At 44.8% G+C, this 27,085-nt stretch overlaps 1 protein-coding gene across 1 annotated transcript; it reads right to left on the bottom strand.

Moving 5' to 3' along the window:
• Positions 1–2,358: 2,358 nt before the first annotated feature.
• On the bottom strand, positions 2,359–27,005 carry SERPINB5 (serpin family B member 5). The gene is made up of 7 exons (XM_043444429.1): positions 26,868–27,005; positions 19,681–19,855; positions 17,633–17,770; positions 15,251–15,368; positions 12,272–12,414; positions 6,479–6,646; positions 2,359–4,649 (listed from the first exon to the last, which is right to left on the bottom strand). Exons 2-7 carry the CDS (start codon positions 19,846–19,848, stop codon positions 4,257–4,259), a joined length of 1,128 nt encoding a protein of 375 aa, XP_043300364.1. The 5' UTR covers positions 19,849–19,855; positions 26,868–27,005; the 3' UTR covers positions 2,359–4,256.
• Between the last annotated feature and the right edge of the window lie 80 nt (positions 27,006–27,085).

Below are 27,085 nucleotides of genomic sequence, written 5' to 3'. Positions count from 1 at the left end.
TCCGATGTTAATAGCAAATGGCATACGGTTGACCGAATATGACCCCTGAGGGAAAAGCTCAGAATTTTCAAAAAATGTATTAGCTAACCAGGAATGCTCGAAAAGTAAACATTCCTAGAAGACTTGCTTATTATGTAAATATTTAAGCTAAGGTTTCTCTTTATCTACATTCATTTGTCTTGTATTTAATATGATATTTCATTTTAATGTAAACAGAAGGCATTTGTTAAAATTTTCTATTGAAATACAGTTGATTTACAATGCTGGGTTAGTTTCAGGGGTACAGCAAAGTGATTCAGATATATATATGTTATGTATATGATTTTCTCATATATATATTCTTTTTCAGAGTCTTCTCATTATAGGTCATTATGAGATATTGAGTCCAGTTCTCCGTGCTTTTCTTGTTGGTTATCCGCTTTATACCTGGGAGTGTGTGTGTGTGTTAATCCCAAACCCCTCCCACCGCTTCCCCTTTGGTGACCATGTTTGTTCTCTGTATTTGTGAGTCTGTATTTTAAGACTATTTGTACCATTTTTTAAGATTCCACATATAAGAGATATCGTGTAATGTGTGAATGCTCAGTTACCTAGTAGTGTCTGACTCTTTGAGACTCGATGGACTGTAGCCCACCAGACTCCTCTGTCTATGGGATTTTTCAGGCAAGACTGCTGAAGCAAGTTGTTATTTCCTTCTCCAAGGGATCTTCCCAACCCAGGGATCAAACCCACATCTCCTGCTCTGGCAGGTGGATTCCTTACCACTGAGCCACCTGGGAGGCCATATCATATAATACCAAGTGAAAGATGTTTAGCAGCCAAATGCACAGAGATTATAAACACAGGCTCTGAAATCAGAGAGCTGAAGTTTACATTCTCACAACACAACTTCCTAGCCTTCTGTGTTCCACAAGGTTCCCGGTGTCTCTGATCCTCAGTTCCTTTAACCTCGAATGAGTCCTCACAGGACTGTTGTGGAAGCAGAATGATAATATATGTCCTGTTTAGCCCAGTGCCTGGTCCATAATTACTCCAAGAATGGCCATGGCGTTGATAAGAGTCACAGTTGGAAAAAAGGCGATGGCAGCCACTCCAGTACTCTTGCCTGGAGAATCCCAGGGACGGAGGGGCCCAGTAGGCTGCAGTCCATGGGGTCAAGAAGAGTCAGACACGACTGAGTGACTTCCCTTTCACTTTTCACTTTCATGCATTGGAGAAGGAAATGGCAACCCACTCCACTGTTGTTGCCTGGAGAATCCCAGGGACGGAGGAGCCTGGTGGGCTGCCGTCTATGCGGTCGCACAGAGTCAAACACAACTGAAGCAACTTAGCAGCAGCAGCGACAATAATTAGGTAATAATAATAGTAATAAAAGAGAGGCACTGGTAGGATACATTAGAAAACTATTTGGCAGTATCCCCTGAAGCTGAACCCTTGAATAATCTATGGCTCAGTAATTTCATCCCCAGGGATGCATGTGTGTAAACACATGCATGCTATTTTTTTTATCTATTTTTTGGCTGTGCAGGCTGTTAGTTCCCCCACCAGGAATCGAACCCACGGCCCCAGCAGTGCAACTGTGGAGCTGTAACCACTGAGCTGCCAGGGAAGTCCCTGTGGATGCTCCATTCTTATACACAGCCATCACCAGGCAGCTCTGCACACGCACTGCGGTCACTGCATTAGGCTTTCCCAGGCAAGAGTTAATCCCAAATGTCAGTGCTTTCTAAATTCCAGGAGACAAGTTAAGTTCCCTGAACACTTACTTGGCTTGAAGGAGCACTGTTCTCTCCCCTCCTCTAAATGCTCCTGAAGCATGTTTCACAAGCATCCCCCACTTCCCTTCTTACAGCCTAGTGAAGAGGGATAATGAGCCAAGAGTGATAAAACCCAACTTTGGCCACCCCCAGAAATCCTGCCCAAATGGTCTTTTTTTTTGAGAACACGGGGCATGTGTCCATTTTTGCACTCAGCATTTATAGCAAGAGGGGACACGTTCTATTTGAGCACTCTGCCGGGACAGGAAAAGGGCTGTGTTGAATATTAGGTTCAGAGACACGGTAATTGACTTAAAACAATGTATATGACATTGGGACGGGAAGAGTACTTAATAAGAAAACATTTTAGGCATACACAGCTTACTCAATAAAATTACATTTTGAGGCAGGGCCCAAAGTGGAAAAGACTGGAGGGAAGTTCCACAGCCTCCTGCAAGGCCCCTGCTTTCATTAAACACTTTTATGTAGTTGGGAGTTAATCTACCATTTCCCTGGTCCTTTCCTCCCCAGGATGAAAGGGGATGGAAGGAGGAAGCAAGAGCTGGTGGGCAGGAAGTAAAACCAGAAATAGGGGCAGTCATTATTCTTATTTCTGTTCATTCTACATCAATCCTCCCCGCAAAAAAATTTTGTCAGTGGTTGGCTTGCTTCTATTTCAAAATAGAAAATCTAACTTTCATGGGAAAAAGCAAGTCTTGTAATTCAATAATATTTTATTTTCAACAGCATAAAAGGAATTCAATACTGAGCCTTCAGAGCAAGAAGAAAGTTGAACCTATTTACAATGAAGCCGGTGGGGGTTGGGGAGCGGGGAAGTTCTGCTGTCCTTCCAAATTCAAACCTTCCAGTCACCCTCTTTCTGCAGTGAATTAACACTTGAACTTGTGACACAGGTAACTTCTCAGAAACATCTTTAAAAACATGCAATTGTTGTGCGTTACCAACTAGCTATGTGCAGTAACTAAACCTGTAGACCCTGAGAAAAATACATACTGAGGCAGCAGGAGCATTTTCAGTTACCTGTCCTAACAGCATTAAGTTCCTCCCCCTTTCCCATTAAATCACAGCAAAGACACAAGTCCCTTCGAAACACGTAGCATTCTTTCAGTGGCTACTGTGAGTGTCCGGGTGCATTTAAGTCCTGGTGGTCAGACATCCACAAGCTTGAGTCGGTTAGAATTTCCTGCCAGTGGTCGGTCTCTCGCCAACCCAGCCACCAAGTGGGCGTTCTATCAAAAGTGAAAGTGATTTTTTTTTTTAAAGTTAGCCTTAAATTATTTATTCTGCAGCAATCTGTTCCATCTTTTTCCATTGCTGTTGTTATTGGCCTTTATTGAGATATACTTGACATGAATCATTGCGCCAGTTTAAGGTGTTCAGTGTAATGACTGAATATTTGTGACTCATTACAGAATGACCACCACAATAAAGTGAGTTAACACATCGATCACCTCACCCGCCTACAATTTTGCATGTGTGTGGTGAGAACTTTTAAGATCTACTCTCTTAGCTACTTTCAAATATAGGATATGGTATTCTTAACTAGTGGATACCAAAGGGGAAAGGGGTGGGGTGGGAGGAATTAGATTAGAACTGACACATATACACTATTGCTAATATGCATGAAACAGACCAGTAATGGGACATACTGATTAGCACAGGGAACTCTACTTAACCCGCCATGCTGTTCTAAAGTGAAGTTTTATTAAGATCTGAACTTCCCACTGAGGTGCTGCCCTTGGGTTACCACAGGTCCAACTCTCCAAAATTCCACAAAGTTCTGAAAACAAAGTCTTTTCGTAAGCAGGAGACGCTCATTTGGCAGCACAACCTGATTTTGGGGATACCTAGTGTCTGCTTACTTTGCGCCAATATTCTACATTTTACGGCAGAAATATTAAGGTGTTGATTTATAGGGTGCTGCTCCAGTTTCTGTCAGTGGAATTCCATAACATACAGTATATGCAACATGTTATCTTTCTAAAATCCCCCCAAAGTCAGACTTTGAAGGAAATATTGCTCCCTTATGTTCAGCATAAGGAGCTGTGGGTGCACTGTCCCCAAGTCTCATTCATGCCAGAAAAGCTTTGCAGCGCCCATGTCCCAGGAAAAAGAGGATGTTTAGAACATTCTGCATCCCAGACAGGGACGGCTAAGCTTTGGTAATAAAAATCATCTAGATCCTCCTTAGAGGAATTTTCTTTGAGAAAGACTGTGTTCCTGCCAATAACTTTGGATTGTCTGACAAATAATGAACACGAATTTTTTTCTCTAAGGTGATTCCTTAAAGCACCATCTTCTAAGGGAGTTGGGAAGGAAAACAAAAACCCAAAAAAAGATTGGAAAAAAGGTCTATTAGGGTGAGTACCAGTGGCTTCCTGATCCAGCAGTATTAACAATTTATCATATTTAGAAAATGATTCTCTAGAGGCAGAGTCGGCAGAGAAGTTGGGTGGGACTTAACCCAGGCTCTGCCACTTAAGGAGAACAGAACTTGCCAAAGAAAATGATGTTTCGAGTTTTGTTGTGCCTGATGATGTAAATAAAGGGGTGGTCAGCATTGAACTCATCCTTGTGCTGCAGGATCCGTGACCCTGGCACCTCCATGGAATCCCCACCATCTTCAGTTATTTCTAAGGACACTCTGTGAATGACATTTGAGAGGGCCACTCCCTTCGTCTCTGACATCCCAGAGAAATCAGAGGTATCCTCATTAAAGATGTTTTTCAGCCCTAGGTTTTCCAGACTAGCCTTGGGATCAATCATCTTTTCCACCTTAAATTTTGGAATGGAGAGTTTGACTTTGGCATTGGCCATCGTGCTGGGATTTGTCCACTGCAAGAGCGTCTCTGAGTTGAGTTGTTTTTCGACCTGAAGGACAAAAAAGCAGAGGAAATTATTTTATTTCCAACTGTAAAAGATACTGCTCGATTAAAAGCATACAGTGTCATTGAGGGCCTGATTTGGAAGTACAGATTGTCCACCAAAGACAGAACTGACTCTGCAGTTTTGGCGTGTGATGAGGTTCTTTTAAAAATGGCCACCAAGCCACCTAGCATCATTCTCCTGCACACCTCATGACAATGGTCCCTTTGCCCTGAAATTTATGAGAGCATTTCTTTTAACTATAGAAGAGCTATATAGAGATGAATCCATGGTTTATGATGATGCATGGATAATGGTGAAATAAATATAAAATTAGAAAACTGTTTATGCATTATATTTACTGAAAGCTTATTTTAATTCCTCTACTAGGAAACCTAGAATATTTGTGCCCAAGGAATAGCATCAGATTTAATAAATTAAAACTAAAGTTACCCTTTTTAAAATGAGAATTTGAACTGTCTAGAGTCATTCTTTAAGACCATAGGTGATGAATGCATCCATTTCAGTTGGTTATTTTTAAAATGAGAGATATGCAATGATGCGTAAAATGATTTAGTCATAAAATTCTTCATTGAGCAAATCTTAAATTGCTCCTTGCCCTTCCAATCTCTGCACTGGCTAGAGGAGAAATGCATGTACAACAGAGAATAATATCTTGACTGTTACTACATGGGGCAATCTGCACTGAAGTTACTCACATGAAACCTATAAAAATCAGGGAGATGACAAGGTCACAAACTGATCACCAGTTTTTTTTCTAATGGGGGAGGGAACCATTGGAATCTCTTGCTAATCTATGATAAGTATTTTTCATGGATACTGTTTCATTTAAGACAAATTATTAAGACCAAAGCTTCCCGGGGGGTGCAGTGGTTAAAGAACCCGCCTGCCAATGCAGGAGATGCAAGAGATGCCAGTTCAATCCCTGGGTCAGGAAGAGCCCCCGGAGAAGAAAATGGCAGCCCACTCTAATATTCTTGCCCAAGAAATCCAATGGACAGAGGAACCTGGTGGACTATAAAAAGGAGAGAGAAGAATGGACAGAAGGAAAATGGAGACAGGAATTATGATTCAGTTCATACAGTGACGGATAAAACATAATGAGAACCAAAGTACCCGGAGGCTGAGACCAAGCTGGCCCATCTCCCGAGTCAGCGAGTAACCGAGCTGTGGTCCGAAATAAAGAGGTGACTCCTAGGTTCCTCAGAGAGGCACTGCTCGGGGCTCAGACGGTGAAGAATCCGCCTGCAACGCGGGGGACCGGGTTCGATCCCTGGGTAGGGAAGATCCGCTGGAGAAGGACATCCACTCCAGTATTCTTGCCTGGAGAATCCCGTGGACAGAGGAGCCTGGTGAGCCACAGTCTATGGGGTCATAAAGAGTCGGACACGCCTCAGCGGCTACGCACAGCGCAGCGCAGCCTGGAGTTCAGAACGTTGAGAACGCAGACGCCGGTCCCCTGGGCTCGCACTGCGAGTCTACGCCCCACACACGAGTCTGTGACGGTGGAGCAGCTGCCGAGCCCGCTGTGCCTGCGGCCCCTGGTGAACGCAGCACTCAGCGTTTCTAACTCCTGAGACTGCAGCGAGAACTAGAGGACCAGCGCGCGTGTGAACTTACAGTTCCTGGCACGCTGCGTGTACCAAATAAATATTAGCTGTTTTAATACTGAGGAGAAAAACCCCAAAAGAACCCTGAAACCGTTGGAGACCATTGGGCAAGGCTAGCGGGTGCCCTCCGGCAGCCCTGCAAGGCGGCCCACGCGTCTCCTGGCGCCACTGCGCCTGCGCGCTGCATCCCGCCGTGCTCCTCACCTGCTCCAGGCCCGTGGGCCCATCCTCCACGTCCTTGGGTAGCAGGATGAGCATGCTCAGGTGCTTGTTCTGAAAGGGAAGCTCTATGATCTTACAGTTGACACCATCGATGTGGCCCATACAGAACGTGGCCTCCAGATTCATCATCTGCACTGGTTTGGTATCTGTCTGTAAAAGGAGAAGAAATTTGCTCTGCCTGCTTTTCACACACACACACACACAGCACACAGCACATAACTTTGTTCCTAATATAGCTTCAAGTTGTTATGGCTTAAAGCTGCCGCGGGGAATCCACACTGACAGAGATGGTCCTGTCAAGAGTTTATGACTTCCTCTGAAAAGTTCTTCATGTGCTTTATAACTTCAGGAACTATACATAATATGATACTGTATTTGCATATATAAAACTTTAAAAATAAGATGGGATGACTGGAAATATAAGCAAACATTAACTCAGGCTTTGTAGATGCCTGTAATTACAAGATCTTTTACCCATTGCTGGTGGAGCTCACTTGAAAGTCAATTCCAGCGCAAACCCACATGTCCATTTACATAGCTTTTCCTCATAAAATGCCTATTATGGAGAAGTCAGCATATAGCAGAACAAAATCACGCTGAACAAGTCCTCTGTCTGCCTGTGGTTTTCGTCACCACCCCCCATCCCCTCTTCTTGCTCCAATCTGATTAGAGTCGAGGACCTCGGGTTTCGGTCTCAGATGTGACATAAACAGATGCCGAGACCTTCAGTGAGTCTCTGTAACCTCCCTGGGTCTCAGTTTCTCTGTCAGCAGCATGAGAACCGGAGCTCTCAGGATGGCCATCCCTCTTGGGGGAAGGTGAGGGGCAGGAATGGGGAGCTGGAGAGGGGAGGGGAGGGGGCTACACAGGACAGGGCAACCCTGGCTACACTTTTCCTTTAAAATATCTGGAATGAGGCAAAATATAAAGATTTTACAAAGGTGGTTGTTGGTTCATTGGTGTTTGTTATATTATTCTCTATAATTTACTGTACACTTTAAATATTTCCTAATTTTAAAAATTAAGAATGTTTACAAACAAAATCATCTCAAAGTCATTTACAGCTCCACGCAGTGAGGGGACTGTGCACCCAGAGAAAGCCCTAGGACAGCAACGAAGACCCAGAACAACCAAAATACATAAATAGCAACGTGTAAATGCCAAAAAAGAGGAAAATACTTTTAAAAAAGAAATTTGTGTGTATGTGACATCCCCCACCCCATCCAGACTATAGTCAAAGCAGAAACCATGTTTTATACCTTGGTATATCCCAGCACAGAATAACTGCTCACTAAACATTTGGCTGTTATTAAATAATTGAAGACTTTGACTCTACATATAACCAGAAATAAAATTATGATTTTTTAAAAAAATACTACTTTTGCAATTAACTGTAATTCTTCTATTTCTCAAAGAAGATATAGATCTGTCTAAAAATCTCCATTAATTTAGATTACTAATATTTTTGGAATTCACAAAAACTGTCATCACCAAAAACTGTCATCTATTTCATTTTTCAGCACTGACTGTGGAAACAAACATCCCATTTTCTAAAATATAAATTAAGACATGTCTCTGAAAATAAGACTAAGTAACAACCATCCCAGAAAATACAGTATATGTGTGTGTGTGTGTTCACCTTTGTCAGAAGAGGTATTATACTAAACTTTTAATAATATAACTTCATCAATTTAGTGTAGCCCTTTAAAGACATAAAACCAAAGGACATGAGAAAAGTTTTAGTAGCATCACGCGAAAGTTTAGGAGCTGACAAAGGCAACTCAAAGGAAATGTAATAGCCTCTGCATTCAAAAGCAGGGTGTAGCCCCACACAGCCTTGAATAGTGTTTTATTTGATGAACCTCTGAGAGATCAATGGCATTTTAAATCCTTATTAATTCTCTTTCTAGAGTCCAAGACTCCAGGATGGTGATCCAACCTCACTTTATGATTTAATAACAAGAATAAAGGAATCGCACACATTCTATCTCCTTTTGTGAAAACACTCAATAACATTTTCTTAAATGTAAAACCACAGACCTGAGCCCAATCAGCATGAGAGTTCGTGGTGAACTCACTCACTATTACAGGATTCTGATGACTTTCTGGGCTCGCCCTGCAGCTAGTAAGAGAAGCACCATTAGCAACATCAACTCAATGGACATGAGTATGAGCAAACTCCAGGAGATGGTGAAGGAATGGGAAGACTGGTGCATTGCAGTCCATGGGGTCGCAAAGAGTCAGACGCGACTGAGCGACTGAACAACAACAGCTGTAGGTTCTAGGAGAGACCTGAAAACTAGCATCATCACAGGGGCTACGGGGTAAATAAGCTTCCTTCCGCTATACTGCCGACTGACACACAGTTCTGAGTCTGTGTTCTTATCACAAGCCAGATTTCATCAAACAAAACCAAATCACACCATCCTATAAATTTCTGGAGTTTCCCAGGTCCTCTAACTGATCTCAGAAGGAGAACAGTGAGTGGTCCTGCAGAGAGATCTTAGTTCCCTGCCCAGGAATTTTTTTTTTTTTCATTTATTTTTATTAGTTGGAGCCTAATTACTTTACAACATTGTAGTGGTTTTTGCCATACATTGACATGAGTCAGCCATAGATTTACATGTGTTCCCCATCCCGGTCCCCCCTCCCGCCCCCCTACCCATCCCATCCCTCTGGGTCATCCCAGTGCACCAGCCCTGAGCACTTGTCTCATGCATCCAACCTGGACTGGTGACCTGTTTCACCCTTGATAGTATACTTGTTTCAATGCTATTCTCTCAGAACATCCCACCCTCACCTGCCCAGGAATTAAACCTGGGTAACCAGTGGCCATAGGACTGGAAAAGGTCAGTTTTCATTCCAATCCCAAAGAAAGGCAGTGCCAAAAAATGCTCAAACTACCGCACGATTGCACTCATCTCATACGCTAGTAAAGTAATGCTCAAAATTCTCCAAGCCAGGCTTCAGCAACGTGTGAACCGTGAACTTCCAGATGTTCAAGCTGGATTTAGAAAAGGCAGAGGAACCAGAGATCAAATTGCCAACATCTGCTGGATCATCAAAAAGCAAGAGAGTTCCATAAAAACATCTATTTCTGCTTTATTGACTATGCCAAAGCCTTTGACTGTGTGGATCACAATAAACTGTGGAAAATTCTGAAAGAGATGGGAATACCAGACCACCTGAACCTGCCTCTTGAGAAACCTGTATGCAGGTCAAGAAGCAGTAGTTAGAACTGGACATGGACCAACAGACTGGTTCCAAATAGGAAAAGGAGTACGTCAAGGCTGTATATTGTCACCCTGCTTATTTAACTTGTATGCAGAGCACATCATGAGAAACGCTGGGCTCGAAGAAGCACAAGCTGGAATCAAGATTTAGGGAGAATATCAATAACCCGAATATGCAGAATAGACACCACCCTTAGGGCAGAAAGTGAAGAAACTAAAAAGCCTCTTGATGAAAGTGAAAGAGGAGAGTGAAAAAGTTGGCTTAAAGCTCAACATTCAGAAAACTAAGATCATGGCATCTTGTCCTATCAGTTCATGGGAAATAGATGGGGAGACAGTGGGAACAGTGTCAGACTTTATTTCTGGGGGCTCCAAAATCACTGCAGATGGTGACTGCAGCCATGAAATTAAAAGACACTTACTCCTTAGAAGGAAACTTATGACCAACCTAGATAGCATATTAAAAAGCAGAGACATTACTTTGCCAAAAAAGGTCCGTCTAGTCAAGGCTATGGTTTTTCCAGTGGTCATGTATGGATGTGAGAGTTGGACTGTGAAGAAAGCTGAGCGTCGAAAAATTGATGCTTTTGAACTGCAAGGAGACGCAACCAGTCCATCCTAAAGGAGGTAAGTCCTGAGTGTTCATTGGAAGGACTGATGCTGAAACTGAAACTCCAATACTTTGGCCACCTCATGCGAAGAGCTGACGCATTGGAAAAGACCCTGATGCTGGGAGGGATTGGAGGCAGGAGGAGAAGGGGACGACAGAGGATGAGATGGCTGGATGGCATCATTGACTCAGTGGACATGAGTTTGGGTGAACTCCGGGAGTTGGTGATGGACAGGGAGGCCTGGCGCACTGCGATTCATGGGGTCGCCAAGAGTCGGACACGGCTGAGTGACTGAACTGAACTGAACTGAACCTGGATGAAAACCAAGAGTCCTGGCCACTAGACCACCAGGGACTAGAGGGTAGGAGGAAAGTCGGCCTGGCTCTTGCCCCTGTTTGAAAGCAATAATGTTTCAAGGAGGCAAAAATTATAAAAATGGGTACAAAGTTTATTATTAGAGACACACTACAATGTGTGGGCGAGTAAACAGGAAAACAGCTTGTTTCTCTACCTCAGAAGCAGAGCAGAGACGCACACCCGGAGAGAAAGGGTATCTATCGGCCGCCTCTCCAATGAGGGGGCGTGCAGTGAGTCAGAAGCTGGGCAGAGACCCCCGGAGACGTCCGGAGCGAGGAGGGCGCACTGAAGTGACGCAAGTCACTCACGCGCGACAGTCCCCCCGTCACCCGCCCCCCCACCCTGTCTTTGTTTACCTTTGGCCAATTACCTTGTTTCTTTCTCACACCTGACTGGTCCATGGACCTCCCCAAGATGCATGTACAACTTTTCTTCTAAAATGGATCCCACCATGAGGGCTATGGGTGTTTGGCCACACTTATTGTGGGGTGGGGTCCCCTGGCTATTCAGCCCCCAAGAAGCCCCCCTGCACACAGGCAGACAGGGAAGACTTTCTTGACCTCAGGAGTGGGCACCTTATCTCTTTGCCTTAGCAGAGCTCAGCTTTTGCCACTAGCTTTGTCCTTGGGAGTGTCTGGGGGAGAACAAAGGCTCAGTTTTACTCCACGAGACAAACACCAGGCGTCCAGCCCAGAGGCCCACTGTCTCCCACCTCATCACGAAACGGTCAGTTTTCCAGTCTCAGGTCTATGACGTCATTATTCACTCAACAGTATTAAAACTATACTTCCCTGCAACGCAGGTTTGTAATTCTTCCCCATAATGACTCCCAGCCCTGGAGATGAGTAAGCTACGCTTTCTCCTTCACGGTCAGCAAGCACCTCAAAGCACTTTCTAAATTAAAATATCAGAACCATGTACTTTACTGCTAACAGGTGAGAAATGAGACCACAGAGGAGCTTGTTAACCTGGAATAAGATTCCCAAATAGTTATGTTTCATGATGATCCAAAGACCTCTGACGTTGTGATTTAGTTTGTTTCTTTTCTTTTCCTTTCTTATTAATGGCCCCAAATATCTGTAGCTATTTTCTGGTTGGTGATTTAGATTTAACCACTATGTTATAAGGGCTTCCCTGGTGGCTCAGACGGTAAAGAATCTGCCTGTCATGCAGGAGACCTGAGATCGATCCCTGGGTCAGGAAGATTCCCTGGAGAAGGGAATGAAAACCCACTCCAATATTCTTGCCTGGAGAATCCCATGGACAGAGGAGCCTGGCAGACCTCAGTCCACGGGGTCACAAAAGAGTTGGTCACAACTGAGAGACTAACCACACACTGTATTTTAAGCTCTGTAAAATCTTACTCAGACCCTGAGGACATCCCAGAAAAAGAATGAGAGTCTCTGGATTATGGAGTTTTTTCTACACTCACCCCCTGGCTGTTGTCTTGGGAAAAGATAACCTTTTGTGCCTTAGTTGTCCTCATTGGAGTGAATTCCCAGGGTCCAGTGCATGGCTGTAATTTTTCAGACCTACAGCTGGGATCCTCTGTCTGCTACACGCAGCCCACATACCTTGTTGATTCTGAAAGGGCATTCTTTGGTTTCTGACTCAGGAAATTTCTTCATCCACTTTCCAACAAAGTAGGCAGCATTAACCACAAGGATTTTGGTCTGGTCATTCACGCTGTTGTCAGCTAAAATGTTCTCAAAGTGGCCTGCAAACAATTTTAGGAAACCACAAATTGCACAGGGTTATTCTTCCAAACCACCTCTGATGTCCACATGCAAGACCACTCACTGGCTAGAGTCACACCTATAAGGTGGCTTGGTAGCCCAGCCCACCTCATTTCAAAAGGATCCCTTTCCTCCTTCCATCCCGCCACACCCAGCCTTTCTGAAGAGCCCTGGGGAGGAGGGTGGCGGGGAGCAGGGGAAGGAGGAGGAAAGCGCAGCCACTGCCGTGGTGTCTACTCCGCACTGAGGAAGACTCCCTGTTAAGTCCCGTGCCCAAGACTATGCATGAGCAGCGGGGAATTCAGGACTCAAAGCCAGTTCTTTGTGACTCCAAAGCCTGTGCGCATGGAGAAAAATGCCAGAAACCTTCTTTTCCACCCAGCCCTGCGCTCAGTACTGGCTCGTGTCTCATCTCACTTCCCTCACGATGATCCTGGAGGGCAAAGGGCATCATCCCCATTTCACAGTTGAGGACACTGAGGCTGGGAGAGGCCAGGTGGCTCTCCAGGTTCACTCAGCTGCCAAGCACGTTTGATGCCCGGACAAAGCTCTCCTTTTTACCCCGAAGCTCCCACCCCTCCTCCTCAAATTGCCCTGTTGCCAGTGTGTCTGCACCCAGGGCAGCTACAATCACTACCATGGGCTCCATAACAACTGTAACTACCATGGAGCTCAAACCCTCAACAGCCAAAACAGTTCGATGGTGACAAACCCTTAATAAAGTCTTCGCTTTTGAAAAGCATTGATGTTTTTTGCAAAGGATTTTTCTTTGCCCTAATCTCTGAGATCTTCACACCACGGCTCAGACCCCCTCCCAGGCTGTGGCCAGGTGTGCAGGGACCGGCAGGGGTTTCATCGCCATCTTAAATTGTCAATGCAGGTTTTAACCAAGGGCCCTGGGTTTTCATTTTGCACTGGGACCTGCACATTTTGTAACCCATCCTGCCAGTTCTAGGTGATGAGCTGACTACGTAACAGCATCACTGAAGAAGGAGGGAGCTAGTTAATGGTGGGGTGTGTGTGTTAGTCACCCAGTCCTGTCCGACTTTTCACGATCCCATGGACTGTAGCCCACCAGGCTCCCCCTCTGTCCATGGGATTTCCCAGGAAAGAATACTGGAGTGAGGAGCCGTTTCCTTCTCCAGGGTATCTTCCTGACCTAGAGATCGAACCAGTGTCTCCTGTACTGCAGGCAGATTCTTTACTGACTAAGCCACCACAGAAGCCCAAATGATCAAGTATGTTAACTTAAACCTCAAGCTTCTGATTTCAAATTCAGAAGTCTTTTCACTTAACTACCTTCTCCAGTAAAAAATTCAAGCTTATGAAGATTTTTAAATGGAGGCCGCTGGAGAGAAATGCAACTTGTTAACAAGTTTAAAAGCAAAACTGTTACACAGTAAATCAAATGGGAGCTCTTCTTCATATATGCATCTTTCTTTACATACAAAGTCAAAGAAAGTTCATTTCAATGACAAATATATATCGATGTACACATTTGTGTGTGGGCATACTACGGGCTTCCCAGATGACTCAGTGGTCAGGAACCCACCTACAGATGCAGGAGACATGGGTTCAATCCCTGGGATGGAAAGGTCCCCTGAAGGAGAAAATGGCAAGCTACTCCAATATTCTTGCCTGGAAAATCCCATGGACAGAAGCTATAGTCCTGGTGGGCTACAGTTCCTGGGGTCACAAAAGAGTCAGACACAACTTAGCAACTGAACAACAAGTACGTATCAACAAGAGTCAGACACAACTGAAGTGACTTAGCACACACACAGCCACGTGAACCTAAGTTAGACAATATACGCTCCACTGATACAGTAAACTGAGACTCCATATCCAAGTGCCTCCGTTAATAATGGCAGTGTCTGGGTTTCAATCTAGGTTTGAATGACTCCCAGCCCACGTCCTCCCCACGGCTGAGCCTGTGGTTACAGCAGCGGCCCCATCACTCCTGAGTCAGAGTGCCCAGGGGGCCACCTCACCACGGCGAGTCTCTGCTGCGGAAACACGTCCCTCCCCAGGCTCCGGGGAGCGCAGAGCACCCGAAAAACCCATGAGGTGCTGTGTCCCCCGCAGATCTCTCCTTGTACAAATACAAATATGTCCCCAGGAAGGGGGACGTGAACACCGATTTGCACCCAAAATCATCTTAGCTCTGATTCCTTTCTAGCAAGGAAGACAACGCACAGAGAATTTTCATGGAGGGAGGAGCCAAGAAAGGGAGAGGCCTCAGGGAAGCGCTGAGCAAGAGGCAGGACCTGTGCTGCGCAAGAGGCCCGGGACCTGGGCTGCCTAGAGCAGCGACCGGGATGGAGGCTTGAGACAAGGTTGCACCGCGGTGGTCTGTCTTGTTCCACTTTTTCGACACTTTTTGACAACCTAAGGCCTTCCGTCCTTTTTTCCTTAATGAACTTGTAGAATTCTGAGCTGAAAGTAGCTTCGAGGATAATCAGTTTGCAGTCCAGGCCCTTCATTTCCTGGTTGAAAAACCAGTCTCGGAAACCGCCCCGAGCTGTCCTTTGTCAGAGGCACAGCCGGGGCTCCAGGAGGGCTTGTGGCAGCCTGTCCCAGAGCACGACAAGGCAGACTAAAACCGAAGCATCTGGAATTCCAGCCAACTCGTGACCTGAGGCAGGAGACGCCCAGAAACCCACATGGCTGAAACGGCTTGGTGCACAAGAATTCAGCTCGTGTACTGAAAACATTCAAAGGACCCTCCAGATGTTCAATTTTATACTTAACAGACTCATGAGAAGACACAGTCGATTTCCTTAGAGATTTATAGCAGAATAAGTAAAGGATACTTGCCATCTGTGAGTTCCTTAATCGAGCTGTTGATCTGACCTTTTGTTTCTTCCAATTTATCTTTGAAATCAACGGTCTCCATCTCTTTTGCATAGGGTCTCTTGGTGGAGCTGATGAACTCCTAAAAAACATCCAATTCATAAAATCACAAAGTCCTTAAAGTCTGTAGTCAAACCATTGTGTTCTTACACAATTCTAGCACAAGGACTTCTAAATGTCTATTACTATGGAGACACTTTCAAAATCTGTAACACAATATAAATTGAAACTTCGAGTAAAAATCAATGAATTTTCTTTGCATTGCTTCATTTGTTCAATTCTAAGACAATACAATTATTAAATGCCTCCATCAATTTCTTTCTTTGGGGGAGAAAAGAAATATTATGCTAAAGACACACAACAATTATATGAATTCCAATTTCAGAAATGCAAAAATGTAAATTTATGTATGTATGTTTTAGAATGGAAGAAATGCACAGAAAAGAGAACTCTATGAGAAGAAGGATCTAACCCACACTGAAATAAAGATTTTAAAGATGCTTGCTACTCAAAGTCTGGTCCAAGGACCAAGATGGGCAGCATCACCTGGGACCTTGTTAAAAATGCAGAATCTCAGGACTTCCCTGGTGTTCCAGCAGCTTAGACTCCATGCTCCCAATGCAGGGGGTCTGGGTTCAATCCCTGGTCAGGGAACTAGACTGCATATGCAGCAACTAAGGCCCAGTGCAGCCAAATAAATAAAAAAATATTTAGGAAAAAGTGCAGAATCTCAGGCCCCACCCTAGACCTACTGAATCAGAATCTGAATTTTTAAGAAGATTCCCAGATGACTCACCTGCGCATTAAAGTTCGAAACAGTACTGCAAAGAACAGAGCAGTGTTTCTAATTAAAATGCTTGTTAAAAATGCAAAAGCATAAATCCCGTCCCTGGAGATCTTGATTCAAGTGACCCAGAGCCAAGGATACACATTTTCAGCACCAGGTAGTTGCGATGCAATTGGCCTTCCACAGACCACACCTGTTTCTACTGTTGCTAGTAAATCTGTGGATGACATACAACCCGCAGAAGCAATGGAAAGTACCCTTTTAAACAATTGCTTGCAACTCCTGGTTTGAAATAATTCAAAATGTTGAATGGAAGTTCAACCAAACTAAACACAGATTGATTAAATACCATGTCACTTCACTTCCGAGTACAGGACTCCCTGGATTTTTTTTCAGAGCAGTCAGAGCCTTAGCCAATTGGATTCTGTTCATTGCAACCCAAACTTGGGACTAAGTTACCATTTACTCACAGAGCTTAGAACATTCCAGAGACCGTGCAAGAGGAAGGGCCTCCACTGTCTTCACTGCCAGCAACAAAATGTGTTTAAGCATCCTTAAGGACCACCTAGGGAGTTTTTTTTTAATGTTTTTCATTCTTGGGCTCACATCTTAGTATTTCTTTAATTCCCCCAGGTTATTGTTGGAAGAAGGGCTGTGTGTGTGTGTTTAAGCAATAAAAACAAACTCACAACAGTATCTAGTGATCTACGTCCCCAAAAGATCCTTGCCAGAAAAGCAAACACTTATTTGAAGACAGTAAAACTAGGGCAAAATATTTAGTTAAATATTTTTATTTACCAGTTGGTAGTCCACCTTTTAGATTTGGAAAGCTTGAAATTCTGACCATCCGAACACAAACTGAACTCGATATTACTAAAGTAGAGAATGAGCATCTCTGTAGTTGAGGAAGTTGGCTACGTGTTTCAAGTGCAGATTTTTAAAATATTATGATACACTCTGGATCAAATTTAAGGATATTTCAGTGTTCTTTATATGATTCCTTCAAGAAACAGCTAAAACTACCACCACTGCCTTGTATGGATACCCACCTGACCAGCCTGGTAAAACAAACAAAACTAGTCCGTGACTGATGAAAACTGTCAATTCACACAATTATTATTTTTCTTACTGATTTTGGGAAACATCAGAAGAACACTGTGTGCATGAACAAGCAAGCTAAAGAACTCAAAATCTTTTCCCAGGTCACCTGCCCTTATGCTTAAGGACAAAGAGGTTTAAATTACAGGCTGTCTTACATCTATAGAGACGCATTTGTTAAGAGAGTTAGTAACCCCATTTTCCACCTCTCTCAGTGAGGAAGCTAAGAGAAAGGGTGGGGTTTATGGGTGTTTAAGAGGGAAAAGGAAGCTCATGGCTCCTCTGTATTTTAAGTTAAAATATGTGACTGCGATTCCCACTGTATTCAACCTCTCCCCTGGGATTAATTTATTTTAAATAAACCATAAATGAGCATCCTAGGAAAAGCTGTCGGTCTAACCATGAGAAAATGTCACCCCTGGTAAACAGCTGAACCTTGCTAATTGCGTTGAGTCACTTACTGTAGAAAGATTCAGAGATTTTTCTACGTAGAGCCGTTTAATTAATTTCAGGGAGTAAAAGGAACTCAGCTTGTTGACATCGGATGTTACTGTTTGAAATCCAAAGGGCACATCTTTGACATTTTCAAAATGAAGGACCTGTGAAGAAAAAAAAATCCCCATTACTCAGGAAGCGCTGCCTGCCCCCATGGCAGTGGACACAGGGCGACGATCAGCCTCCTGGGGACGGGGCCTGACCATCTGACGCAGAGACCACGGTGCTCTGTGGTTCCCAGAGAGCAAGGCTTCTCAACCTCAGCGCTGCTGGCAGTTCAGACGGGCTAATTCTAGGAGGAGGGGTGCAGGGGGCAGTGCTGGGCATTCCGACCCCCTGGATGCCAGTAGCACGCCTTCTTCCACTTGTGGCAGCAGAAGTGTCCCGGTCACCGGAGAATGTCCCTGAGAGGGTGAGGGAGGGAAGGGGCAGACTGTCCCCAGCTGAGAAACACCAGCATAAAGGTACTCATCTCTTGGTTTAACTATAAGGAAAATTTGCCCTTTCTTCAGAATGATGCCTCTATGCTTTTTTCCAAACTTGGAAAAGGTGGAAGTAGGTTAAAATTTATACCCAATTCAGAGACAAGAAGAGAGAAATTAATGCCAAGAGACAATCACTAGGCAGGTATCAGATTTCGGGATACAGGTGTCTCCAGAGTTCCTTCAGTGTCCTAACTAGTGCCAAATGAGCTGATGGTGTCATTTAAGGTAGGCAGCTCCATGCCATCTATGGCCTACGGTTTTGTAGTCCTGCCTTTCATCCTAGCCTGTACCTACTAGAAATGTCTTGCCCAACTCTCAGAACTTCACTTTCTGCTCTGAAAAATGGACTGACAACACCTAGTTGTCTAAATTGCCATGAGGATTACAGATACTATCTGTAAAACACCTAAAATATCATATGGATTCAAAATGTTAATAATTATTCTTATAGTAATAAGCCACTTAAAACCAGGATGCTATTTTCAGGCAGGCTTAAAACCTTTTATTTTATTCCTAACTTTTTTGTTCCAGCCAACAGCCCAGCATCGTCTCCGCTCCACAGTGCCCGAAACACGACGTGAGGATAACATCTCCCCTTCCTAACCCACAATAACCGAGCCCGGATGCCACACCTCAGGTGACATCACTTACAGGCACACTGCACCCATGAGGCACACAGCCTCAGTCCTGCAGGGTCAGATTGGCTGGCCCACAGTGCTACATTACTGTCACACCTATTGACAGGCACACAGGCCAGAAAGTTAAAGAGCCCAAGTAACCACTGTAGGAGAACAACAGCATGCACAGAAAAGGCCCTTATCGTTACTGAGGAGCAGGCGCAGGACCAGAAAGGCTCTTTTCTGTCTCTTCTCTAATGGCAGGTGAGGAATGAGGAAAGGGAGATGGGGTAGGGATGGTGCAGCGGGAGAAAGATGGATGAAAAGATGAAGCTCCTCTCCCCACAAAAAAAGTTTCCTTTTCAAGTCCCACTCAATTTCAAGTGTAAATTCTCCATTGAAATAAGCATGGATATATTCTATCTATCCAGTAGGGATATAAAATAGGGCAGAATATACTATAGAGCAGAATACAGCGGAGCCTGCATCTTAATACACAGCATGATGCTATAAATAAATTCTGTGCGTAAGACAGAGCGTGTAGATATACACTCTTCCCGGTTGGGGTATCTGCAGCCGAACATTAACAAACATCATCTTGATTGACACTTACATTCTAACAGGTAAAAAGATGTCACATGACTTGTCAAAGGCCACTTGTTAGTGGCAATGCTTTTGATTGTCTAGTTAATCCCCGGGTTCTCCCCACGACATGGTGCCTGTTCTAAATGTGGGTTGCAGGCCAGATAAATGAGCTTTCACATTTAAAAAGCAAATTGAGAGAGTGCTAGAAATGGCAAAATACTCAACCCTAAGCAAATCTGACCACAGAACCTCACTGCCTTTCCCCAGGTACCACCTGTGCATTATTACTCTTTTCCACTCAAAGCAGAGGCAAGCTGTGGGCCTTACCTGTCCAATTTCATCTGCTGTGTCCCCTTTGGCACCGACTTGAGCAAGTGACAGAGAGGTGGACAGACAGATGGGAGAGAAGAGGACGTTGTCCGCTGGCTCCTTTTCACACAGCTGTTTGTACAGGTCAACTGCAAAGGCCGAATTTGCCAGTCGCAGGGCCTCCATTGTGGGCCTGGGACAAAGAACAAGAGAGAGGTTATTTCTAAAGCATCTTTCCAGTGTCCTCAACTGCATCCAGCCAACCCAGTAAGAATCGTAGTCAAAGTCACGGACTAGGGTAGAAGAGAGGCAGGAACTTCCTATAAGTGCAAATCTAAAGCCAGTGGTGAAGAAACTCCTCCACGTCCTGAGGTCTGAGTGTCCAGACGTGAGGTCCTCTCTCTGGACAGCTCTGCCCCGAACCTCCAAATTCAGGCCCACTCGGCTACAAACGCCACTGTCAGGAGTGGGATTAGTTTAACTAATTAGATTAACTGTCAGTGGGGATGCCTCTTCTCTGCATGTGGTCAGGACAATCGTCAACACTGATGAAAATCAGTTGGTTATTTATCTGTACTGTTTCAATTAGGATTTAGGTTAAACCATCAAAAACAGTCAAGTCACAGCAGTTCTGTGTGATTCCAGTTAGGGAGAGAGAGGGCAGCTTCAGCTAAAAATATGGAGCCCAGGGCTCAGTGGTAAAGAATCTGTCTGCAATGCAGGAGACCCAGGTTCAATCCCTGGGTCGGGAAGATCCCCTGGAGAAGGGCATGGCAACCCACTCCAGTGTCCTTGCCTGGAGAATCCCATGGACGGAGGAGCCCGATGGGCTACAGTCCATGGGGTCCAAGAAGAGTCAGACACGACTGAGCGACTAAACAAGAACAACACAAGGGAGACAGCAGCAGCGGGCCTCCTCTGGTCCCGCCTGAGAACCCGTTACTCAAGCAGAGGCTCTCCAGGCGAGTCTACAGATCCCCTGGCGGCCCGAAGATCCTTTCAGCGGGTCCATGAGGTTGGAACTATTGTCATAGTAGTACTTAGACATCATCTTCCTTTCACTCTTACTCTCTCAAAAATACACAGTGGAGTTTTCCAGAGACTATGGTGGTGGTGGTGGTTTAGTCACTCAGTCGTCTATGAAACCAAATGTTAAAGAGATTTGCAGAAATGAAAAATGATGTTACTCTTCTCTTTGTATTATCGCACTTTAGAAAACAGTTATTTTTCATAAAAGTATGTTACCCATGTTACTATGCTTACAATATTGTTATTTTTAATGAGCTAATAAAATATTTCAAAAACTTTTCAGCTTTAATTTCTAACTTAATACCAATAGATACAACCAACATTAAAAAAAAAAAACAACTCTGTGGGATTCTCAGTTGTTTTTAAGAGTGTAAAGGGGTCTGGAGGTTAACAAGTTTGACGACTGCTCTGCCAAGGAAAGGCCCGCCTATCTGTCCAGTCCTAGGGCAGCAGATGTTGACCCTGAAGGCTCCTGGGCAAATCCAGCAGTCAGGGCACAGTCCTTTCTAGAAGCAAAGTTGAGCTGCATGAACCCCTCAGCTCTGCCCGACCCCAGGATAGCATATAAGGGGCAGCATTACCCCTGGATGACCACCCCACGGATCAGGGTTGGAAGCATCCCCCCAAGGCACTCAAGCACTGTGCAGCCGTGTGTTCAGATAGCAAGAGTGAACACGACGCGGAAGGTCCTCGGGTAGGAAGTCCCCGGCCTCGGACGAAGCATCAACACTCAAGACAGAGGGCTCTGTCAGTCAGGAGCCAAGGATGCCTTAGAGTCAAACGCACAAACAGGATCTCAACTTTGCACCTCACCCCTGAACAGAAATTCAAAATGCCAAGACGAGACACTAAGATCAAGGAACGTGTCCCTGGTCTTCAAACAGTTCTTCAGAATTCTCCCTTTTATGAGACATGTGGCTTATGTGTAGGACAGACTTTAAAAGATCATAATAAATCTCAGTCACAAGTTTATTAGCAAAAAAAAAAAAAGAAAAACAACTTTTCTGTTGCCCCATTCAAGCTCACTGATCTTTTCCAGTGACTGCTTTCTCCCATGTCCAATAAGTACAGCCAAGTGACCCCAGCATTTTCATTATGAACCTGTGATCCAGTGAGTAAGAGTCCAAGCTCCCAATGCAGGGGACCCGGGCTTGATCTCTGGTCAGGGAACTAGATCCCACATGTTGCACGTAAAACCAACCACAGCCAAATAAATAAATAAAAACAGACATTAAAAACATTTTTTTTTAAAAAAGGTAACCTGAAGTCAGGCCAGGGATCTTACACTTCTTGAAGGCCTAGTACCTTTCTCTCTCTCCTCTGGGGAGGGCGGGGGCTGTGGCAGGAGAGTGCTCTCAGGGGAAGGAGACCCCCATGAGGAGGGCAGAAGGCAGGGAGACACACAGAAGCACGTGACCCTCTCAGGGAGATTAAAAGGTCTGGAATCCCCAAGAAACTTTCAGGACAAGAAGTCTGGCTTTCTCCAGCAGTGACTTTAACAATAATACTGCACTTATCTATGAGTAAAATTCAACAGGAGATATTTATCTACCAAATAGAAAAGGCTAAATGAGCTATTTCTTCACCCAGTAGAGAAACCTAAACCCAAATGCCTGCAAACTTCTCAAAGTTTCAACAGCTGAAGCCCTAACCACACTAATAACAATACAAAAACACAACAACTACTTCTGTTTGTTGTTTTAACAAACACAAGTAGTTCTTCCAGGCATGTATTTCCAACCAGCTAAGAGGAGAAATTGGAATAATTTTGCATCATTTATAACAAACTTTAAAGCTTGACATCTTTTGTGTGTTTAAAGCCTTGGAGTAATCTGCTGAGGAAGTTTGACTGCAAACATCTAAATGTGGATCCCACAAGTGGATCAAAGGGTGAGGATGGAAGCATCTTTCATTCATTAATTACAGCATTCTGAGATCTGTTTCATCTGAATGGGTCTACGTGAATACAAGATCATGGTGGCTTTAAGCACAGTTAATTACACAACATAGTTAACACTGTGTTGCAATCCAAGCTTAGATTCAGTCCCTGTTGGAGAATGTAGATCAGGACACACTTAACATCTAAGTTGGCCATAGAGACAAGTAATCAGTCAAATGTTGCCTGATAAATCTGATCAGTTGCTTGGTAATTAGCTCCAAGTGATCTAAAAACACTGTAAAGCTTTCTGGTCTGAGATAGTTCAAGGGAAGAATTTGGCCACAGACAATTGCTACCTCCTTGTGCTGCAAATTGAAGCATTTCAACAAATCATGGCAACTTTAGCAAAGCATGCACAAGAAAATGGGTCAGGTTCCTAAGCAGACCACTTTGCATGAGCAAATGCTATAAAAATTAGAACTTCCACATGGCCCAGCAATCACATTACTGGGCATATACCCTGAGAAAACCATAATTCAAAAACAGACACGTACTCCAATGTCCGTTGCAGCACTATTTGTTAATACAATAGCCAGGACGTGGAAGCAACCTAAGAGTCCATCAACAGGTGAATGGGTAAAGAAGATGTGGTACATATATACAATGGAATATTACTCAGCCATAAAAAGGAACAAAACTGAATCATTTGTAGAGATGTGGATGGACCCTGAGTCTGTCATACAGAGTGAAGTAAGTCAGCAAGAGAAAAACAAGTATCGTACATTAACACATGTGTGTGAAATCATGTATGATGAAATCTAGATTCATCTGGTACAAATGAATCTAGTTCCAGGCAGAAATAGAGATGCAGACATAGAGAACAAATATGTGGACACAGTGCGGGGTGTTGGGAGCAGGCAGGATGAACCGGGAGATTAAGTTCGACATAAACACACTACCATGGATAAAATAGATGGTGTGAGAACCTGCTGAATCATACTGGGAACTCAGCCTGGGGCTCTGTGGGATCCAGAGGGCTGGGATGGGGGGAGAGGGATGGGAGGGAAGCCCAAGAGGGAGGCGATGTGAGTATCCAAATAGCAGATTCGCATCATAGCACAGCAGAAATTTACATAACTTTGTAAAGCAATTATACTCTAGTAAAAAAAATAAATAAATAAGGATACAAGAACCAAGATTAGCAATTCCTATACGGTAAATTTACATATCGAATGACCTGATCAGAGTGCTAAAGCTGCAGTCTTCATTTTGTTATTCCATTATTACAGAGATAATGTCTTTCATTTTCATGAAAACCTAATGATTAGAACAAGTAAGGAGAATTTCATTTACAGCTTCAACATGGAAGACACTACATCCTTTAGTCACTCTAAAGTTTAAAAGACATTTTTATTTTAATCAGAGAAATGTGAGAGAGAAGTTAAAGTAGTAATACAAATACAATAAACAACAAAAAGTTCTAAGAATTTCATTGTAAAGTTGCCGTTTTGTTTTTATTATTTGCAATACGTCCTAAAGTCATAAACCTTTAAAGGCAGACAAGACCCTGGCCCCACCTCTTCATTTTAAAGGTGAGGGAAGGGAGGGACACAGAGATAAAGCGATTCTCCCAGGCCACCCACGCGGGAGTGAGAGTGGTCAAACCAGACCCAGCACTTACGTCTTCTCTGCTCCTGATTCCTGACCACACCTATCACCTTCCTTCTCAGTAATTGTCTTTGCTGACATTTGCTCCCTCAGGAGCCTTTAGGGTTCCAAAAACCCTCCATGTCTTGGATTACCCCTTTAGAGACATCAAGATACCTTACATGTTTTCTTCTTTTTTTTTAACTTACATGATTTCTTTCTTTTCAATCAAAACAAAACTTTTCCCTCCCTGATTTTTCTACTGGAAGAAACTCTTGTTCTCTACCACTAGTGTTGCAAACTATCAATATTACACTGCTTTCATTTAATAAGTATCGACTGAGCATCTAACAGTGTGTGTCGGCACCACCCTAGACACGAACAAATCAGGTTTCCGCCTCCAAAGAGCTGACACCTAATGGCATGATATGTCTTAGGCACGATGGGTGTTTTGACGGAGGGCACAAGTTATCCTGCAGCTCTTAGGCGAGACAGTGCACTCCTAGTAGAAATCTCAGCGAGGACTCCTCAGAGACAGTGACATCTGATAAGGCACACTAAAGGGGGGTCCTAAAGAACAAAGAGGAGTGAGCCATGCACCAGGCGGACGAGAGAGAACTGAGCGTTCAGAGACAGCAATGAATGGAGTCCTGAATGAATGGAGAGGCCTGTGGTTGGGTGTGAGGACAGGCAGGGAACTCACTTCTCCAGACTCACAGCTGCTCATCGGCCCCTGCACGATTTCTAACACTTCTAATGCATATAAGCCAATATTCCCCCAGACTTTTCATCTGTAGACAATCTGGGTGAGATAACGGTCCTTTGGTGGAGACAGTCTTTAGGCAACGCCTTAAGAAATTTTGCCTATTGCAACAACTATAATGGAAGGTCTAGAAACACAGTATCAGGACTTCCCTGGTGGTCCAGTGGTTAAGACTCCGAGCTCCCAATGCAGGGGCACAGGTTCAATCCCTAGGCGGGGAACTAAGATCCCACATCCGCACAGTGTGGCTAAAAAATACATAAAAAATAAAAACATGGTCTCTGCTGTTTGCTTTCCAACCTCACAAGGAAAAAAGTCAGAGCGAGATTAAGAAAACAGGAGATCTCACAGCTTCTTCCATGTGAAAGAATAGAGTGAGTCTGAATGAAATGAGTAAGTAACCTGAAAAGCGCTTTGTTAGCGGGAAAGAACAACGTGACTCTCAGTGGTAAGGTTGAATACTTGATTTCGGATGGAGAGGAGCCTCTGCTTCTCGCAGATATCCTGAATCATCACATTTGCTCCCACCTGTTTAGAAGCCTGATCTTTACCGCAGAGCCATCTGTCTGCTGCCTAACCGTAAACTAGGGCCAGACTCGCCACATCAGGATGACCAAGACTGCCGAGACTCCACACCCTCAAACAGAACCCGCAAACCAGAGGGACTGAAGTGGCAGAACTCAGGTGCTAGGAAGCAAAAGTATAAACTTGCCAACTCATATGGAGAATCCTTTCTTCAGACAAGCTTCCATCTCTACGCCCATCCAGGAACCTATTAAACGCTTACATATACTGGTGGGACTAAGGTTTGGATGCACCCAGTTCTATTCAAATCCTCTTCAGTGATGTAGGGGTGACAGAGCTGTTAAGAAAATTCCTGGTGGGACTTCGCTGGCGGTCCAGTGGTTAAGACTCTGCACTTCCAATACAGGGGCCATGGGTTCAATCCCTGCTCTAAAAACGAAAATCCCACATGCCGAAGGGCGTGGCCAAAAGAATGAAAAGAAAATTCATGGTGACCTGGAAAAGACCACGATCTGTGAGTCTGACGGCTTGGATTCCACTTCGTCCTGCCCTATGTCAGCTGAGGGACTCGCAAGACAGGGGACGGGGACCTGAAGGATGTATCAGACCCCCAGGTCTGCTCATCTGAGCCTGGCCTGATTAGGAGCCTGCAGAACAGCCTGGCCTGTTAACGGCTCTTTAGTGTGACAGGCTTAAAGAAAGCCATCAACACAGTCGCTTCCCTGAGGAAGAAACTATGAGCCAACCTGTTCGAAAAGTCGCCCAAGAACACACGCTGGAAATATGAGATTCGCTTCAAGTATCTTGAAACCCAGATGGGGAGAGAGACTACTTCCAGGCCGGAAGAACGCAGGTGCAAATAAACGGACAGAAACTGGATGCTTTAAAAGGCGCAGAAGAGCGATTCCGAAGTCTGAACCTCACAGCTCAGCGCCAGCCAGGAAGGCGGCCAGACGCTCCTGTGCGTCTCCGCTTCCTCAGGTTAGGGCCCACACCCTCTTTGGAACCTGCGCCGCAAAACATTCTGAGCTCCAAGGCAGGGCTGAAAACGTCCTCAGAAATAATTCTCCCCCGCAAATCACTCTTTCCCGCCCGCTCCCCTCCCCATATACACCAAAACCTCCCGGCTGTGCCGTTTCGGCATATTCTGACCTTGTACATGGCATGCCTGGCTCCCAAAGGACCGGGAGCGGCAAACGCTGCCCTTGCAGAGGTGATGGCCACGCGCAGCCGACAGCCCACCGGCGAAAAGACGCGGTTCTGCCCACTCTGCACCATCGCAAATCATCTCAAAGAGCTTTTCTTTTAAAACTTGTCCAAAACAGGGACACCACCAAGCCCTGCTACCTGCGCTTTGCTTACCTGAAGTTACAGCGGTCCAGGAAAACTCACGGTCGGGAAAAGGAAAACCGGGTGCAGACAGACCTGGACGTGCGAGCAGCTCAGAGGGGCAGGAGCGGCTCACCTGAGCTCGCCCGCGGCCACGCCCACCGGGTCCGCCACGCCCACTGGGGGCCCGCCCATCGGAGCCCCGAAGTGACCGGGGCCACGCCCACCGGGCCCGCCCCGCCCATCGGGCG

Source organism: Cervus canadensis, chromosome 23 (genome assembly GCF_019320065.1).
Source record: "Cervus canadensis isolate Bull #8, Minnesota chromosome 23, ASM1932006v1, whole genome shotgun sequence".
In the NCBI taxonomy this organism is placed as follows: Eukaryota; Metazoa; Chordata; class Mammalia; order Artiodactyla; family Cervidae; genus Cervus; species Cervus canadensis.
Note: the sequence above shows the minus strand (reverse complement) of the source record. Positions and strands in the feature narration are given on the sequence as shown.